At 40.6% G+C, this 19,625-nt stretch overlaps 1 protein-coding gene across 1 annotated transcript in view; it reads left to right on the top strand.

Annotated features, from left to right (window-relative positions):
• Positions 1-11,121: 11,121 nt before the first annotated feature.
• Positions 11,122-19,625, top strand: part of ntrk3a (neurotrophic tyrosine kinase, receptor, type 3a) — a 419,732-nt gene continuing 411,228 nt past the window's right edge. The window contains exon 1 of the mRNA XM_017716401.2: positions 11,122-11,734. Within this exon, the coding sequence (XP_017571890.1) occupies positions 11,487-11,734 (248 nt within the window). The 5' untranslated portion in view covers positions 11,122-11,486. The remainder of the gene's footprint in view (positions 11,735-19,625) is intronic.

Raw genomic sequence — 19,625 nt, forward strand, 5'->3', positions numbered from 1 at the left:
ATCCATCCATCCATCCTGCAATCATAACCTTAGGATACAAAAATAAAAGTTTTTTCCCGTTTCAATCTTTTCAATTTAAAGAAAATTGTAGAATGACAAAGCCTTTTTTTTGTTTGTCGAACTTTCTGCTCCGTTTTCATAATACATTGTCTTTTTTGACCCTATATATATATATATATATATATATATATATATATATATATATATATAAACAAAACAAAAAAAACAATCATACACATTCTCTAAAATTGTCTCTCTCTCTCAAACTTCAATTTCACTTGTGATTATCTTTAATGATGTGCCTAAATGTATGTGTCGAATTGATGGAGCAGACAAGAACATCATGTAAACAAGTATAAAAAAAACAAAAACACAGCTTTAAACCTGCAAATATTCAAATTTTGTGACAACACTGCTTCAAGTGCACTGCATGAAAAGGCGCTGTGGAAAAGTTAGAGAGAGGTTACTCCCAGATGTTTGTGAAACTGTTGTTATTCCAAAAAATATATCAATTTTTATTATGTTTTTGCTTCATTTTAATCAAGGAGTCAACTCCTTGTTGCCACATAACGTTTAAGTTTGAGTGATGAAATATTACAAATTATTATCACATTATAATATTATACTCCCTTTTGCATATTAATGGAAACTTTATTCAATTTTCAACAGTCCCGTGGAATGCATCATCTATCATCACCATCACAGATCAAGGTCATTACCATGCATCACATACTGTAAATATTTACATTTTTACAAAATATATCACATTATACAGGTATTTTTATTTAGGTCTTTTTCAAATCAAGCCTTTTTATAATTTAAGATGCACATATCATTTTCCAGAAATAGTCATTTTTTCTATGTTAAAGACAAGTCAACAAATGCCAAGGTGATGTAATATTTTTCATATTTTCGCACGTACCCGAGACCAGTATCGGTATCAATTTATTCCTATAAATCATTTTCTGTGTCATTTTTGACCAGTTCTGCCAGTCAGTTCATCATGAAATACTCACATGCTGTAAAGAGCAGCTTTAAAATGATAAATATGGGGTTTCACTGTGTTGCTATTACAAATTAGTCTACATAAAACATGCAAAACACATGGATGCTCTATAAAACCATACATAACAATCAGTACTGCATCAGCAGATAATCCTAACAACTGTAAAGAAATCCAGTGTATTGTGATCTAGGCTTAGAATTAGCTTTGGTGACCCCTAGTGGTGCACTGCCTTGTACTGATGAGCATATCAGTAAACGTAAGCATTGCTTTTAGTCCATTCTTTCCTTCTTCTTTCCTTCGCATTATCTGTTTTAGTCAGGGTTTCTTAACTGGTGGGCCTCGGACCACCATTGGGCCACCAGTTTGAGTTGACGCAGTTGCTGGAGCGCAGTGCAGACGGTTAGCCGGAGATGGAGAGGATTCTTCTACCTTGTTCGGTGCGGAACAAACTTTTTTCTTTAGTTCGGTCCATTTTGACGCGTGAACGTGCCACTTGTATTCAGGTCTGTATCAAACAGCTGAGCCAGTCTAAACCTGCGGGACTTGGTCTGCACCCAACCGCACCCTGTTCAGTTCACTGCTGGTGGTATTATGCAATCAAAACGATGGAAATTCATCAGTAAAGCCTAATTTCTTCTTCTTCCACCAGGGAATCGGTGCTGTACTGTCAGTATAATTTTCCTGTTTTACCATCTGATGTTTTCTGCCTTGATTGGATGCCACTGCTCACCATCCTTCTGGACCAGCTTGAACACCATTGAGCTTCTTGCTGTACAACGCTGTGCAACCCTCAGCTCAGATGCTGCAGCTGCTTAATCATAAACTAGTCTGATTAACCGCTGCCCCACCTGTTTTTCCCACTTTGTACTATAATACTTCAATGATAACAATGTTTGCTATCCGGTGTGGACCCGAGGAGGATGGGTTCCCCTTCTGAGTCTTGGTTCCTCTCAAGGTTTCTTCCTCCTGCCCTTAGGGAGATTTTCCTTGCCACTGTCTCCACTGGCGACGCTCATGGGGGCTCGGACCGGATTTTCTCTTTTCTTTTTCTTTCTGTAATACTGATTGTTCTGTAAAGCTGCTTTGTGACAGCACCTGTTATAAAACGCTACATAAATAAACCTCACTTGTTTGCTTTTGTATCATTTCTGTAGCTCAAGTTGCGTCTGATGAAAAACGACAGATAAGCCTTAAAATAATAGCAAAAATGTATGTTCGCTTTTTGACCGAACATCTGCGACACGAGCAGCTCAACTCAAACTGATGAGCCAATGAAAAAGAAACAGATGTCAAGTTTTATTGTCATTGTTGATTATAATGACGCTAATCCAAAAAAGCCCTCTGAGTTTAGTGAGGTTTACTTTAAACGAGGCGCTAAAACCCTCAAAACTAAAGCGACTCCAGACCAAACAGTGACTCCTTTGGAAAAGACACGAGATTATTCCCAGTGAAAACATGACGGACTGTAACTCCACATCACAATCTGCGTCTACATCTTCCTTTTTTCCCCCCTTTTCCCACTTTTAAGATACGCATCTTTTATATGTGATGTTTTTAACATACCTGCCCATTTTGGTTTCTGTGATTGATCTGAAATGGGCCATCTGATCTTTTTTAGGCTCTGATTAAGAGCTTTTCAGTGTACGCACTTAAGAAAAACAAAACTATGTATTTTTAAGCTGATTTTAGTTTTTCTGTGCGCTGCTATGCTTTATAATTATAAATAGGTGAGCACTGGGGTGGAAAAGGTTGAGGACCCCTGTCTTAGATCATTATTTCTGATTGTAAAGTCATACTAGTTGCTCCGTGCTAGCTACACTACGCTATTCAATGTACGAACTTGTAGTAGATTAGATTAAGTGACTCTTATTAGTCCCACAATGTACTAAACATACATGCATGTCTCCACTATCACCTGTAAAGAAAGCATATTGTCTCTCTTTGTGCTGAGCTAGGCCTCAAGCTGACAGCATGTTTTATAGCTCACTCACAGTCAAGGCAGTTTGCATGGATCTTTCTTTTATGTCTACTTTAGGTATTAATTTTTCACATTTCTACTAATAACTTGCATCATAATCCATACTGCTATTTTCTTCTGCTTTAAGCTGCTTCCATTAAACATGTAGCGAAGGCAGAAGCCTCCAGCCTGCGGAGACTCAGTGCTATCTGAGCTGGGATTAAGGCTGGATTACGAGTCGGACATTTACTGCCGTCCTTCAGCTCTCGGACACAGAGCGGAGTGGACAGGGAACAGTAGCCGCAGCATTTGCTAAACAAAGTTCACTGACTTCAGACGTGACCTATAGATTAACGGTTTCACTCCCAAGGCATGTGCCGCACTCTGCTTATGAGGACCTCATTGTCATATTTACAGTATTAGCCATGAACATCTAATTGACTACTTTGCAGCCGTATGTAATTTGAACGAGGGTGCCCAAACTTTTGAATGCGACTGTAAAATCCAGCGATTTAGCCCACAGCAGTTTAGCTCTGCCCTCTAATGCTGAATGTTTCAGCCCTGCTTTTTGAGGCTCAGTCAGAGCAGAGCTCATTCACGTGATGTTGGAAAGCTACTTCGACTGCGTAGCTTTGCAAACTACTAATAGATTTAAAGTGGAAGAAGTTGAACTACAGCAAAGGTACCTTGGTGAGAAATCTAGTGTGGTTAACTAAAGCTGCTAAAAGGAGTTCAAACTACTTTGTGGAAAAAAACCATCAACTTGATCATGTGCAGGTGATATTCATTTCTAACCAAATATACATTTATACAAAAAAACACAAGCCAAAAATGCTACGCAACTGAGTTTGTTGCTAAAAGTGCCCACCTGTTAAACAAAAAAATAAATTATATATAAAAATAATAAAATTCCTCACTATTCATGGGTGTGGAGGGTCAGCTTTTTATGGCCGTCATTTTTTTTGTAGTTTCAGTATTTAACTACTCAGAGAATGGCATGAAGTAAATTAACTATTTAAATCAATATGCAAATATTTCAAATATGAATGTAAACTTTCAGCAGCTACTCTAAAATATAGTAGTTCATGTTCACAACTCAGCGGCACGGTGGTGTGGTGGGTAGCGCTGTCGCCTCACAGCAAAGAGGGCCTGGGTTCGATTCCCCGGCCAGATGACCGGGGTCCTCTCTGTGTGGAGTTTGCATGTTCTCCCCGTGTCTGCGTGGGTTTCCTCCGGGTTCTCCGGTTTCCTCCCACAGTCCAAAGACATGCAGTCAAGCCAATTGGACGTGCTAAATTGCCCCTAGGTGTGAGTGTGTGAGTGACTGTCTGTGTCTGTCTGTCTGCCCTGCGATGGACTGGCGACCTGTCCAGGGTGTATCCTGCCTTCCGCCCGAAGACTGCTGGGATAGGCTCCAGCAACCCCCCGCGACCCTGACGGAGAAGCGGATTAGAAAATGGATGGATGGATGTTCACAACTCCTCAACACTGCAATTGTGTATGTGTGTGTGTCTGTGCGCATATATATATATACATATATATATACACATATATTTATATGTATATATATCGCTGTTGTTGGATCAAAACCTTGTATGAAATTTACACACAATGTAAAGGACAACAAACATTTTCAAATTATGCCAAAAACGTTGATGTCGTTGATGGTCAGATATTAACCGACTGCTATTAGTGTTACTGCGTTTATAGGGGATGCTTTCCACCTTCCCATTCTTGTTTTTTTTTCCATTCTTGTTTTTTTTTCTTTCTTTTTTTTTTTCTGTGTGATCCTCCTGATCGTCTGATGCTCTGTGCCAGCTTGTTAAGCAGCTCCCATGCAAACGAGACGCTGATTTACATTCCCGCCTTGTTCTTGATTACACCTTCATGTCTATTTCTGTCATATATGGAATCATAGTGGGGGTTTTAGCTTGAGTTTAGCTTGAGTTTTCCCATTTGAATGTATGTAAGTTCCTCTTTCATAGCGGTTTTGTTATTGTAATTCCGGAGTGAACTGACCTGAGAGTGCTTTGTGATATTGTTCACTTTCTGTTACTAAAGAACCCTTGAAGCACCATTTTTTGAGTGATGTCAAACTTACAATAGAACAACAATGCTATCTATTGACAATAGAAGAACCATTGCTATAGGACAATATACAACACATTCACATGAAGAACCATTTTGCCATGTAGAGAACTGTTCTAAATAGAGCCATTGCCTTTACTACAGAACCTGTTGAGAACCACCTTTTCAAATTATGTACCATGTTTGAAACAGACATTTTATTGCTGTAGATTTGTTTCAAGGTGTAAATCATTCCAGTGAATATTCAACTGTAGCTGCTTCAGTCCGTCTGAAAGTTCATCCAGCAGCCGAGCGGCACAGATGGTGGAGTTAACGGTTCTAGGTTTTAATTGTACAAGGTCCTGATAGGGCAGCGCGCCGGGCCATTAATCCAGTCTGGGGTTCAGGGGGCAGCGAGCGCAGCGAGCTCGGCTTTCAGCAACATGAGAAGATGATGGTCAGACAGAAGTGGAGGGTTCAGGGAGCTGACCTGTGACGGTGATGACCGCTCTGACAGGAGAGACCTTTTGTCGAGGAAACGACAGAACTCAGAGTTCACATGATCACAATGAGAGTGAGCATGGATTCGCTCTAATGAAGACCTTCAGGATGAGCTGAGAGCTTCTGTTCAACACTGTGGAAGTCCAGAGTTATTTTTCTCATTTTCCCAGCAGTGGAATCTACATGAGGAATTGTAGGTTAATACCACACTTAAGTACTTTTACGGAGTTACTTTCCAATTTTCACTTAAAAATACTTTTTAGTATTGGTATTTTTCTTTACAACTATTTTGTACAAAATTTATACAAAATACTCAACAAATATTATATAACAATATTATATAACAAATGTCAACAATCTCTCTCTATATTATGATATACAAATATTTCGCTGCTGTCAGAACAAAACCTCGTATCTCCAAAATGGTAACTTTACAGGAGAAGGAAAAACCTACTTCACTTTTAATGTAAGTCGATGGAACCAGTTTTTTTTCCAAGTCATTTTGGACCGTTTACTTTGGTTCATTCATCATTTCATATATACACAATGTAAAGAGCAATAAAATGCCTCACATAAATCAGTCACAACTCTGGTACAGACTGAGCATTTACACTCTGCACTCTGCACTTTAGCTAAAAACAACGAGTTAGTACATCATATTCTGTTTTTTGAGGAAATGAAGAAAATCTCATTTAATTGTAATGAATCTATTGCATTGTGTGAAGTCATATGCATTTGTATGCATGTTTACATAGTTTTAGTACAAAAATACGGTTTATGTATTTACTGAATTCAACACATTGGGGGAAATATAAAAGATAAAATGTGGCCTGTGCAAACCTTATGGCAAATTTAGTTTTTAATTTTTTTTCCAATATATAAACTCAGCAACTAAATTGAAATGTATAGAAATTGTTATAAATAATTGCAGAAATCGAAATGGAAAATATTGTATTTGGTGCATCATATTTAAGTTCACTGTGGAGCATGTGGATTTCTTTACAATTAAAAGATAAAAAAAAAATGAATTAGCTGAAGAATGAATTCACGTTGATTTTACAGATAATGTCTATATATATATGACTTTTATTTAACAGAATTTTCCAATCTAAGAAAATGTTACAGGCTTGACATCATAAAACAGAAGAACCCTTTTGGTGCTATACAGAACCACATTTACATTTATGGCATTTAGCAGACGCTCTTATCCAGAGCGACTTACAAAAGTGCTTGTCATTAATTCAGAATATCTCATGTTAATAAAGGTCGACATAATTTTAAAGAGCTTTGCTCTAAATTGCTACCTGAAGTTATCTATGCATTGAGACCTAAAACAAATACAACAAGTAGAAAAATACCTACAACTCAATACAGAGTCTACACAACACTAAACCTGCTGAAAAAAAGTTTGTAATAAAATACAGTGAACAAAAAGAGGTGAAGATCTTTAATAGACAGTGTTAGTGATTAGATAAGTGTAGTGTAAAGAGATGGGTCTTCAGACGTCGTTTAAAGACAGCAAGTGATTCTGCTGTTCGGACACTTAGGGGAAGTTCATTCCACCACCTTGGTGCCTCCAGACTGAACCCATTTCAAACAACTTCTACATAGAGCCATCTATAGCACATAATAACTGTGAAAAGCCATTTAATGATGCAAAGAAGCCTTAATCATGCAGAAGGTTTTTGGGGTATTCAGTGGTCTATACAGACCAATTTCCTGAAGAACCAGAATTTTTAGGAGTGTAGGTAACAGTAGGTAGTCCCAAGCTCCAAGTAACTAGCATAGCCAACTAAAGAGTATGAAAACCAAACTGATTTACACAGAGATTCAAATTCAGTTCTGACTTACTGTTTCTGTTGCGACGCTGTAAACCAGCCAATCAGAGCAGAGCTCAGTTTATTCATGAGACCCCCAAAAAGAGAAACAGCTCATTTCATTCTAGGGCCAGATCACAGGGCTGTAAATGGGCGTGTAAAAGCTAATCTGGGCATTTTTCACCCCGAACTTAGTCACATGCCTTCTGTGTGGACATCAGAGAACAATTTAAATACTGAATAATTGCATTTTATGGCATTTTAAATGGCCTGTCAGGCTCACTTTATAATACAGTCCACTGTGCAGATCATTTCCTCTCCGTCTTACACTGTCTGTGTATTTTCTACAGCTGTTTCTGACTGTATCTGTGTGAATGCTTAAAAGGGGAATGCCACCATTTGTTTTCAAATTTCTACCAAATTAAAATGTTGGGTGACACTTTATTTTGAGTGGCTGATTTTAAATTAATCATACGCTCAACAGACTTTCAGTGACATGTTAAAAACATACGAGGGTTTAGGATTAGGATTAGATTTTGGGATGAGGCTAAGGTCTTTTCTGCCGCAGGGGCCTATGCCACCAATGCCCCCACCTATATGATGTCGTGGCTAACACGCCTCTCCAATATTGCATGGACCTCGGGAACAGTACCCTTGGACTGGCAGACCAGGGTGGTGGTCCCTATTTTTAAAAAAGGGGAACAGAGGGTGTGTGCCAGCTATCGGGGTATCACACTGCTCAGCTTCCCTGGGAAAGTCTTTGCCAAGGTGCTGGAAAAGAGACTGTGATAGTTGGACCTCAGATTGAGGAGGAACACTGTGGATTCCGTCCTGGCCGTGGAACAATGGACCAGCTTTTCACCCTCTTGTGGATTGGTGAGGGGGCATGGGAGTTTGCCAACCCAGTCTACATGTGTTTTGTGGACTTGGAGAAGGCTTACGACCATGTTCCCTGAGATATCTTGTGGGAGGTCCTTCAGGAGTGTGGGGTGTCGGGGCTACTACTCCGAGCCATCCAATCTCTTTACTCCCGGAGTGAGAGCTGTGTTCATCTGCATTAAGTCTGAGTTTTTCAGTGTTAGCGTTGGACTCTGCCAGGGTTGTGCCCTGTCTCCACTCCTGTTCGGAATATTCATGGACAGAGTGTCAGGGTGTAGCCGGGGTCAGGAGGGTATTATGTGTGGAGGCCGGAGGGTGGTGTCTCTGCTATTTGCAGATGATGATGTTCTTTTGGCTGGGTCACATGGATGCCTACAGCGCTCACTGGAACGGTTTGCAGCTGAGTGTGAAGTGGTTGGTATGCGAATCGCACCTCCAAGTCTGATTCCATGGTCTTAGCCTGGAAAAGAATGGCATGCCCGCTCCAGGTATGAGCGAAAGGAATTTAAGTATCTTGGGGTCTTGTTCACGAGTGATGGGAAGAGGGATTGTGAGATCGGCCACAGGCTAGGACAAGCAGCAGCAGTAATGCGGTCACTGTACCAGACTATAGTGGTGAAGAGGGTGCTGAGCCATAAGGCAAAGCTCTCTGTTTACCAGTCGGTCTACATCCCGATCCTCACCTATGGTCATGAGCTGTTTGTAATGACCGAAAGAACGAGATTATGAATACAAGCGGTGGAAGTGAGCTTTCTTCGCAGGGTGGCGGCTACATTCTATTTGATAGGGTTAGGGGCTCGGTCATCTGGGAGAAGCTCGGAGTAGAGCCACTACTCCTCCGCATTGAGAAGAGCCAGCTGAGGTGGTTCGGGCATCTGATTCAGATGCCCCCTGGACTCCTCCCAGTGGGGGTGTACCAGGCACGGCCTACCAGGGCAAGACCCCGGGGTCGTCCTAGGACCTGCTGGATGGATTATATCTCCCAGTTGGCCTGGGAGCTGCTTGGGGTCCCTGGGAATGAGCTGGGTGGAAGTTATGGGGGACAGGGTCATCTGGGATTCTCTGCTCTCCCAACTGCTACTGCAACCCTATCTGGACTAAGTAGTTAACGATGATGATGATGATGATGATGATGATGATGATGGTTAAGGTTGAATTAGGGCCAGGATTATGATTAGGTTTTGGGTTAGGATTAGGGCCAGGGTTAGAGTTAGAGTTAGGATTAGGTTTTGGGTCGAGGTTAACGTCAGGTTTAGGATTAGGGCCAGGGTTAGAGTTAGGATTTTTTCAGATTCATCACTACTTTGACGTGATCACTATTCCATATACACTCATAAGACGTGTGTAGGTTATCTGGTGTTTCTGGATAATAAATGTTTAGATTTGTGTTGCAGTCATGGCGACACCTAGTTCCTATCACCACCTGTGTAAAGACATCTGAAGCACTTCACACCAAAACGTAATTTTTTCATAATCATTCCTGTTGAGGTGTTCAGGACAGTTTAGATGGTGATTTAATAAATAAATAAATCAGTGGACAGTAAATAGATATTGGAAAAATAGCCAAAGCTGAAATAAGCAGTGTTTTATTTGTGTTTTATTGATTTGTTTACATTTTTTTTTTTTTGTTTAAGACTGGCGACCTGTCCAGGGTCTATCCTGCCTTTCACCCGATGAGCGCTGGAATGGGCTCCAGCAACCCCCCGCGACCCTCAGGGAGAAGTGGCTTAGAAAATGGATGGATGGATGGATGGATGGATGGATGATTTGTTTAATTATGTGTTTATTTATGTATGTTCGTGGTTGTTGCTGTGCACTTAAGGCTGCAATGGTTTGATTTGATCTCTCTATTCTTGTGCAGGTGTGTCAGTTTTAAATCTGCCCAGTAGGTGGGACTTGATGTTCAGAGCATGAACCTCTCTCTCTCCTTCTCTCTTCCTCTCCCTCTCCCTCTCCCTCCTCTCTCTCTCCCTCTCTCTTCCTCTCCCTCTCCCTCTCCCTCCTCTCTCTCTCCCTCTCTCTTCCTCTCTCTTCCTCTCCCTCTCCCTCTCTCTCCTCTCTCTCTCCCTCTCTCTTCCTCTCCCTCTCCCTCTCCCTCCTCTCTCTCTCCCTCTCCCTCTCTCTTCCTCTCCCTCGCCCTCTCTCTCTCCCTCTCCCTCTCTCTGTCTCTCTCTCTTTCCTCTCTATTTCTCTCTCTCTTTTTCACTCTCTTTCTTTTCTGTCTCTTCCTACCCGTCTCTTACTTTTGCTTACCTCTCTCTCTCTCCTTTTTTCCCACTCTTTCTTCCTACCCACCTTTTTATCAATCATCTTTTTTTCCTCTTCCTCCCCTCTTTTTCTCTCTCTCCCTTTCCTTTCTTTCCTTATCCCTCTCTCTCTCTCTCTCTCTCTCTCTCTCTCTTTCTCTCTCTCCACACATTCTATCTCTCCCACATGCATTCTTACTCTCTCTCTCCACTCTCTCTATATCTCTCTCCCTTCTCTCTCTCTCTCTCTCTCTCTCTCTCTCTCTCTCTCTCTCTCTTTCTCTCTCTCTATCTCTCTCACACACACACACACACACACACACACACACACACACACACACACACACACACACATTCACCATCCCTCTCTTCCATCACCCTTCCTCCCTCCCTTCTCTCTTTCTCTCTCTCTCTCTCTCTCTCTCTTATTCACTCTCTGTCTCTCCTCCCTCTCTCTCTTGCTCAGCCACCCTCACCCCTCCCCCCCTCTCCCTCCCTCCCATCTCTTTCTCTCTGTCTCTCACTCTCTCTCTCTTATGCTCGTGCTCCCCCCTCCGTCCCTCCCTCCCTCTCTCTCTCTCTCTCTCTCTCTCTCGCTCTCTCTCTCACTCTCTCGCTCTCTCTCTCTCTCCTACGCTATCTCCCCCCTCTAACTCTCTGGGAGCAGCGTTAGAACTCTCCGGATCGTTCCGCTGTCCGCAGCTCCGCGTGTTGATGTACCATGCAGTCTGCAGCGGAGGACGCACCGCACGCTCGGGATGCTGCCGCCTCTGCCTCGTCTGCACTAACGGAGTAGTCGTCCCTCCATCCTTTTCTTCTCTCCTCTCCTCTTTCTTCTCTCTGTTTTCTCCCAGCTGAAGTCGTGGGACCTTGCTGCTTTCACTCCGCTGCACCTGCACCCTTTTTTCTCTGTGGATAAAAAAGCATAAAGGCTTCTATCTGTCTGTCTGTCTGTCTGCTGCGCTTTCATCTGCTCGGCCAGTTGGATCTCTCAGACCGTGTGTCCGGCACTCATGGATGGGTTTCTGACTTCATGCGTGATGTGCTGGTGGAAGGTTCTGCTGCTCTCAGCCGTTCTGCGCCGCTCTATCGGCTCTATTCTGGACTGCCCGCCCACCTGCAGCTGCTCCAGCACGGAGATTTTCTGCAATAAGTCCTACCAGGGAACCTTTTTCCCCCTGCTCACACTGCACGAAACTGGCAGCGAGGGAAACGGAACCCACAGCAGCATACCGGACCTGTTTGAGAACATCACCTCCATGTAAGTGCCTGTCCGTCACATGTGCGTGTGTTTTATTTCTCCTGCGAGGTTCAGGGTCACTCACTCTTATGGTCATTATCATGTGCACTTCACTTCATGCGCTTCATATAAAAAAATTATGGTTCTAGGAAGAACCTTTAATTGGTATGGAGCATATATTATGTGGAGGTCTTTCAACTTCAAAAAAAGGTTCTCTCTTCCAAAGATGGATCACTGAAAGATTCTCCTGTGGCATTCCTTCTAAAGAAACTAGCTTACATACCTAGAGTGTAGATCATGTGTGCTAGATATGAGGTTCCATCATAGAGAAGAACCATTTCATCATGCAAAGATGCACTGGTTCTTTGACTTGTCAGGGTTCTATATAACCATCATTACTAAAGAACCATTGGAGAACCCTTGAGGTGGTATCATAATAAGAATGACCAACTTCTTTTATGCCAAAAAGGTGGTTCTTTAAAGAACCATTCACTGAAAGGTTCCTTAGGGAACCAATGGCGGTTCTCCAGTGGCATCGCTATAATGAACCAGCTTTGGCATCTAGAATGTAGATATGTACTAGATAGAATCCTATTATCTAAGGGTTCTATTTAATACCAAATCATTTTTTTTTGTTTTTTAAATATTTTCCTACGTGTTCCATCATAGAAGAACCTTCTATCCAGACCCGTTGTTTCTTTGAACTATTATGGTTCTGCACCTATTCATTGATTTTGCTAAAGAACTCTTGAAAGGAAGTCTAATGTAAAGTCCAGTTTGCTTAAGATAAAAGATGGTTCTTTAAGGAACCATTCATTCAAAGGTGAAAGGTTCCATGGGGAATCACAAGTGGTTCTCCTGTAGCATCTCCCCAGAGAACCTGCCCTGGCAGCTTTATTCATAGTGTAGCTCGTATATATTCATATGCACTGTTGCTGTATAACTAATTCACAGTATAATACAACGTGATGTTCCCCTATTTGAGCTTATTATCTATTAAGAAATGACCCGACTGGTTGATGTGCTGCTGTTGTTGGTAGAGAACGTTGCATCATGTAGTTTAGATGCGTGATGTTCTCCTGAGATCAGGCATGAGGAGATGTTTCAGATCTTCTGCTTGTTGATATGTAAATAAGCAGAATTCAATTATACGACAATGGAAGTCAATGGAGAGCTGATGAGAGGCTGAGTGTTGGGCTCTTTGTTCTCCAGAGCGAATCAGTGGAACACCTAGCACGGAAAGTAAGTTTGGGAATTAATAGGACCTCAAGAACGATGTGCTGTTCCTTTTCTTTTCCTTTCCCCCCATCCGCTGAGAGAGAGAGAGGGAGAGAGAGGGGCGTCTTTATGGAAGCTGCTTTGTATTCAAGCCAGGAGCTCCAGAAGGAATTTTTCTTTTTTTTTTTGGTTTCTTCTTCTTTCTTTCTTTCTTTTTCTTTTTATTTATTTATTTATTTTATGCCTTCAGTGGTTCAGGCTGCGTTCGAGACAGCAGAGCATCATCTCTTTCCTCTCTTTCTTTCTACCGATTGCACCGTGCGCCTTCTCTCACGCTCACATTTCCAGCGTATTTTTCAATATATTTTGCGTTTACGCTCAAAGCGCTGCCTCTAAACGTTACCTAGTGCACACAGGAGCTTCAGAAGTTCATGGCATGAAAATAAAACCTTGATTGGACTTTGTTTTGAGGCGAAACCTCCTTAGCCAGGTGCAAATGTACAGTGTTGTTAGTGAATGTTTGCTCTTACACCGTTGCTGCCTTCAGTTGAGCAGCATAAGCGGTAATGGCATTTTAATGGAGAGGCTTATTGCTTTGGCCAAAAGAGAGCTATCTTTATCGTTATCATCATCATCATCATCCGCAGCAGAAGAACCCCACCACCCTTCATATGTTTTCTTAACAATTTGCTTCATTTCTGAGCCAAATACTCTAAAGGGACAGGATCTAATTCAACCAGATGCTTTTAGATTGACTGTGTAAGATGTGCTCCGCGCAAAGAATGCCAAAGCGAGAGAAAGGCGAGCCGCACTCGTCCGCTCCCCGGGGTTTCTGGCCGAGCCAAATGCATCATTACCGAGTCTCTGATTGATGCTGGAGCTTTGAAACTGATCCACAGCTTTATGGTTCTTTCAGGTGTGCTCAGAGAACAGCACACAGATGTCCAGGCTATTCCAGTGACACATAAACAGACACTCGCCAGTCCAGGCCACTAGAGGGGGATTGTTAGCTTTTCCTTTTTCCCCAAACAAGCCTAAATTCCTCAGGCTGCTCGGCTGATCCGGTCTCGTCGATGTAGATGATATCAGTGATGGTAATAGGAGTCGATGTGCCGCATAAAATCCAGTTGTTTTCATTTCATATTAAAAGCACTGCAGTGCTGTATAGAGACAGATTAGAAAGCTGAGCCTCTTAATGCTGAGGGTCCACATGAGGGTCCATATTTCAGTTTTTCTGACATGCCTCTCTCTGGCTGTGAAGCCTCCAAGGACTCCATTCCCCAGAATCCTGACCCTCCAACATGTTCCAATCCGTATCACCTGTTGTTTTGTACCCATGACTAGTTAGTCTTAGTTTAAAGCCCGGGCTTTTTGGCTAAACCCCTTTGGACCTCTGTGCCTCCTCTCAGTTCTGGATTTGACCCGTGCCTGTTTTATGACGATGACTCTGGATCACGATTTAACTAGTAAAGCTTCTTCTGGCTCATTCTGACTCGGTACACATTCAACCACACTTTAAAGAATGGCTCACCAGACCAACCCAGTAAGAATGATGTCATAGAACGTAAATTGAAATACTTTGGATGAATGATTCTTTCAGTCAGTGTGATTCTTTGAGTTGAACAAAACTAGTTCAATTGCTTTCCTGGGTCAATCTGATAAGCCATTTCTTTACAGTGGACAGAATTTAGACGTTAGTTCTTTTATAGATGCTGACTATTTCATAATATAGTCAGCCTTAAGATTAATAACTGAAAAACAGATTAAATAAAGCATGTCTTTGTTTGTTTTTAGGCCTCTAGTCTAGTCTTACTCGTTTGCCGCATTCGGAAAGCCCAGCAAAATGTGACGTTTGTAGAAAATTCTGTGTTTTAAGTCGTTTCGTTCATAGTCACCTGTGTTATATTCCCTAAGAAAATCAATAAAATGCTTGACCGGAGTTGTTCAGGCTTTTGCATAAGAATTTAAGTGATTAGTTTCTACCGTTCAAAATAATGATTGATTATTTGTTACATAGCTAAAATCATTAAGAATTGAAGTGCTGTTATTTATTAATGTGTGTGTAGTTACAGCTGGTTTTACCAGCACAATTCATTGTTACGTAATTTAAAAAAGTATAAAGTAGGAAACAAAATACAAAATACAAAACAACTGTGTACAGAACTTACACTTTAGTTTCATTTTAGATACTGAATAATTCATAACAGAATCAGCCTTAAGATTAATCACTGAATGATGAGTCAAAGAAAGCATTGCTTTGTTTATTTCTGGTCTCTAGTCTAGTTTTACTCTCCTCCTGTAATCATAAAGCCCAGCGAAATGTGACGTGTCTGCACAACTCAACCTGATTCAACTCAAATCGGTTTATTCTTTCATCTAGTACATGGTTTCTAGCAGGGAAATCATCAAGCGGTGAATAGGAGTGAGTCAAATAGCTTCAACTGAAAGTCAAGTGTGTCTAGTAGGAGATGAGGTTTGAGGTTGGATCATTAATATTAGAACAGCCTCAGTTTGGGCTTAATCCTTACACTCTTAGGCTTATTACACAGTTATTATTTTGTTATTATATATTTATTAAGCTCTTATTTTTAAGACACTACTGATAATTGTTGAGTAATGTCTGTGAACTAATATGGAAATTATGTAGTCATATGATAGACAGATAGATGGATGGATAGATAGATCTCTAATTTAGTTACAAATCACATATTATTCTGATATTAATCTCCTGTCAATAAGTAACTATTGTTAATTATTGTGTTATGTTTGTGAACTCATATGGAAGCTATGCAGTCATATGAGTGATTAGACAGATGGATAGATAGATAGATAGATAGATAGATAGATAGATAGATAGATAGATAGATAGATAGATAGATAGATAGATAGATAGATAGATAGATTCATCTCTACTTATTCATCTCTATCTAATCCACAATTATTAATCTATTTTTATTCAGTTATTAATCTCCTAATAAGTAGCTACTTTTAATTAATGAGTAATGTCTGTGAAAGAGAAACCTTTGAGAAAAGAAAAAGTAATAGAGACATAGCAAAGAAAATAGAAATAACAAGTAAAAACAAGAGAAAAAGAAAGAGTGATGAAAGAAAGAAGTCAAAAGAAAAAGAGAGTTTGTGAAAGAATAAAGAGCAACAGAGAGGTAGATGAGAAAGGATGGATGGATAGATAGACAGATAGACAGACAGATAGTTGAAAAGATGGATGGATGGATGGATAGATAGACAGACAGACAGACAGATAGACAGACAGATAGATAGTTGAAAAGATGGATGGATGGATGGATGGATAGACAGACAGATATACAGACAGAACTATAGATAGCTAGATAGTTGAAAAGATGGATGTACAGACAGACAGACAGACAGATAGACAGACAGATAGCTAGATAGTTGAAAAGATGGATGGATGGATAGACAGACATATAGATAGACAGACAGATAGCTAGATAGTTTAAGATGGATGATAGATAGACAGACAGACAGATAGACAGACAGACAGACAGATAGACAGAAATATCAGTACCTAGATAGTTGAAAAGATGGATAGATGGATAGATAGACAGAGAGAAAGAAATATTGATAGCTAGATAGTTGAAAAGATGGATGGATGGACAGACAGACAGGCAGACATTGTGCTAGTGGTGGAATATACTTTAGTACAGTACTGAAGTACAGTGAGTATATTAGTATTTCACTCTTTACATTGTCTTTAGACCTAGATCTTAAACAAAGGGTATTAATAGTGAGTTTGTGCTGCAGTAACAGCCTCTACTCTTCTGGGAAAGCTTCCCACTAGATGTTGAACATTGCTGTGAGGATTTGACTGACCATTACTGAGGTCAGGATACTTTTTCGAGGTACCATGTACTTTACGGCTCCTTTGTTTAAATTCCAGGTTCAGTAGCTCCACTGTCCTGAGTTGTACAGTTCTGCTGTTGTCTGATGGACAGTGTTCAGGTCAGCACCTCTGTGCCGGACAGCTCCTCCTCTGCTGCTTACTGTAGGCTGCTTTGGGCCGGGTTTGTAGTTTTTAGGTCAGAGAATGTGTGAAAAAAGAGGCCTATATTTCAGATGCATTTGCATTCCCCTACCAGTCATCAACCCACTTTCATTATAGTCTAACACGACCTTGGGAAGATTACAAACGCTGTACCTGTGCTCTCTTCGGGCCGCTGCGCTGCTGGGGAAACGACCGCAAACAGGCCGAATCTAACAACTTTCCTGTGCTGAAATAGATTATTAATGGATTAGAGCCGTGCTTCTGCGCATTCCCAGTGTTTCTGGTGAAGGCCGCCTCGTGTTGGCCCGGGATCAGACTGCGAACCTTTCACTGCAGTGAAGGGAAAAAGCCATTTCTAACACAATATGTCCTCATAATAAAGCTGTGCTGCACGTTCTGCTTACTTTGCCATTTTCTGCTGAAGGTTTGTGCTTTAACTCCTGTACCATTTGCATTCGATTTTGGAGAAGCTTCTGTAAAGTTTCCTCGTCTTTAAAGTGTTGCGGCGTCCACTCGTTCAAAGTTTCAGTTTGCTTTATAAGCATTTTAACCATTTTATCCATTATCATAAAGAAGGAGAGCGATTGATTTTCAACATGATAAAAATTTTATTGTTGATAGAAGAGAGAGAGAAAGACACAGAATGAAGAGAGAGGTGAAAAAATAGATAGATAGATAGATAGATAGATAGATAGATAGATAGATAGATAGATAGATAGATAGATAGATAGATAGATAGGCAAAGACTGGAGGGAGACAGAAAGAAAAAGACAGAGTAATAGAGAGTGAGAGAATGAAGATAGATAGAAAGTGAAAGATAGAGAGAGTGAAAAAATGGAGAAAGAGAGAGAGAGAAAGAAAAAGACAGACATGGAGAGGAAATAGAAAGAGACAGAGATAGAATGGAGAGAGAGAGAGGAAATGGAAAGAGAGAGAGAGACACACAGAGAGAATGGAGAGAGAGAGAGAGAGAGAGAGACAGATAGAATGGAGAGAGAGACACAGTGATATAATGGAGAGAGAGAGGATAAAGAGAGAGAGAGACACTGAGATAGACACAATTCAAACTAGTGATCGATCACCTGTATATCACTAATGTACATGTACAATGTAATCATCATTAATGATTGAAATGGTAGCATTTATTAATGTGTAGCTACTCTAACCTGTTCATATGAAGTGATACCAGCGCAGTTCATTATATTACATCATTTAAACAGGAAAGTACTTTTTTTTGTAATTGTCCAACAAAATGTAATGACTTCCCTTTAAAAGTACCTTAAAAGTAAAGCTGATTTTTGATATGATGCCATGGAAGTAGAAGGAGGCAATTAGGCAAATATATAATACACTCAGAAATAAAGGTAATTAACCATCACTGGGGCTGCTCCCCTCTCATCACTGGGGTGGGACCCTCAAAGGTCCATCTCAGTCCCTTTAGTCAGGGAACATAACTGAACCATAATCCACTGAAATGATGTTGTCTAAGCTGTACTGACTCCACACACCCCGCCTCGCCTCCAGGCTTTTACTCTATTGTTCTGTTTTAAGACATTTGGTTATGAAAAGGAACAAATACCAACTTTTAACCTGGAAAAACTGATTTAAGCTTCCCAATCAGACCTTAAAACCACGATCGGAGCTTTGAGGGAACATCTACACTGTTTGTACCTTGATGAACGAAAAATATACCAGCACAGAACCTTCATTTCTGACAGTGCATCTTGATACTTTAACAAAAGCACCAGGAGTGCTACATTTTTAAAAAGTACTATGAAAATGATATTTGTTCATTATTTGGCATAAATATAGTAAAACAAGACTAATTATAATCTCTTTATAGTGAAACATGCAGCTGGTCAGTGTTCTCCAAGTACTGATGATGTCCATAATATGGTCAGAAAGATATTTTATCGTGATAACAACATATATTATCTTATTGGCCAGCCCTACACAGAATAAGCACTTTTGACTCCTTTCAAGAACTTTTCAACCAAGTTTTTTCCAAAACTGTCTATTGGAAACTTCTCTAGTGAACCAAAAGTGATTCTTCCGTAATCCCACTTTAAATAAACCCATTTTTTTGTCTTCAATCTGTTCTTCTGTCTGATTAATTACTTTCTATTACTGAATTATCCTGCAGACCCCATTAGGCATTATTATTATTATTATTATTATTATTATTATTATTATTAAATATTAAGGTATAATAAGATATTTCCGATGGTGGGACGATCTCATCTTCATTTCTCCATTTGCTTTGTGAATAATAGGGCTGAATGAGTTATGCAATGACAGGCGTTAGTGAAGGAAGGTTGATAAACTCTCCGAAATTCAGCAGATGTGTGGACTGTGAGCGGGATAATCCATCATTTCGGGCCTCTTGAGCCGTGTGGAGATGGAGGACGCATTATCTATCATAATGATTACCCCTCCATGGCTATTTTTCAGTGGATTTTTTTTTTTCTGTTGGTGTCTCTTGGAGCATTGCACAATGCATGTTGGACCATGTTCCACGGAAAAAGAAGATTTATGTGTTGTTTAGGAGTTTTCCAGCACGTCCTGTGCCTTTGTTGTCCGACTAATACGTTCAAATCCTTCCACAAGGGATGTGAACTCATTTCTAAGAAGTAGCATGTGAGTCTTTCGTTCCAAGCCAAAAAAGTTGATATG

This window comes from Pygocentrus nattereri, chromosome 8 (genome assembly GCF_015220715.1).
Source record: "Pygocentrus nattereri isolate fPygNat1 chromosome 8, fPygNat1.pri, whole genome shotgun sequence".
Classification (NCBI taxonomy): Eukaryota; Metazoa; Chordata; class Actinopteri; order Characiformes; family Serrasalmidae; genus Pygocentrus; species Pygocentrus nattereri.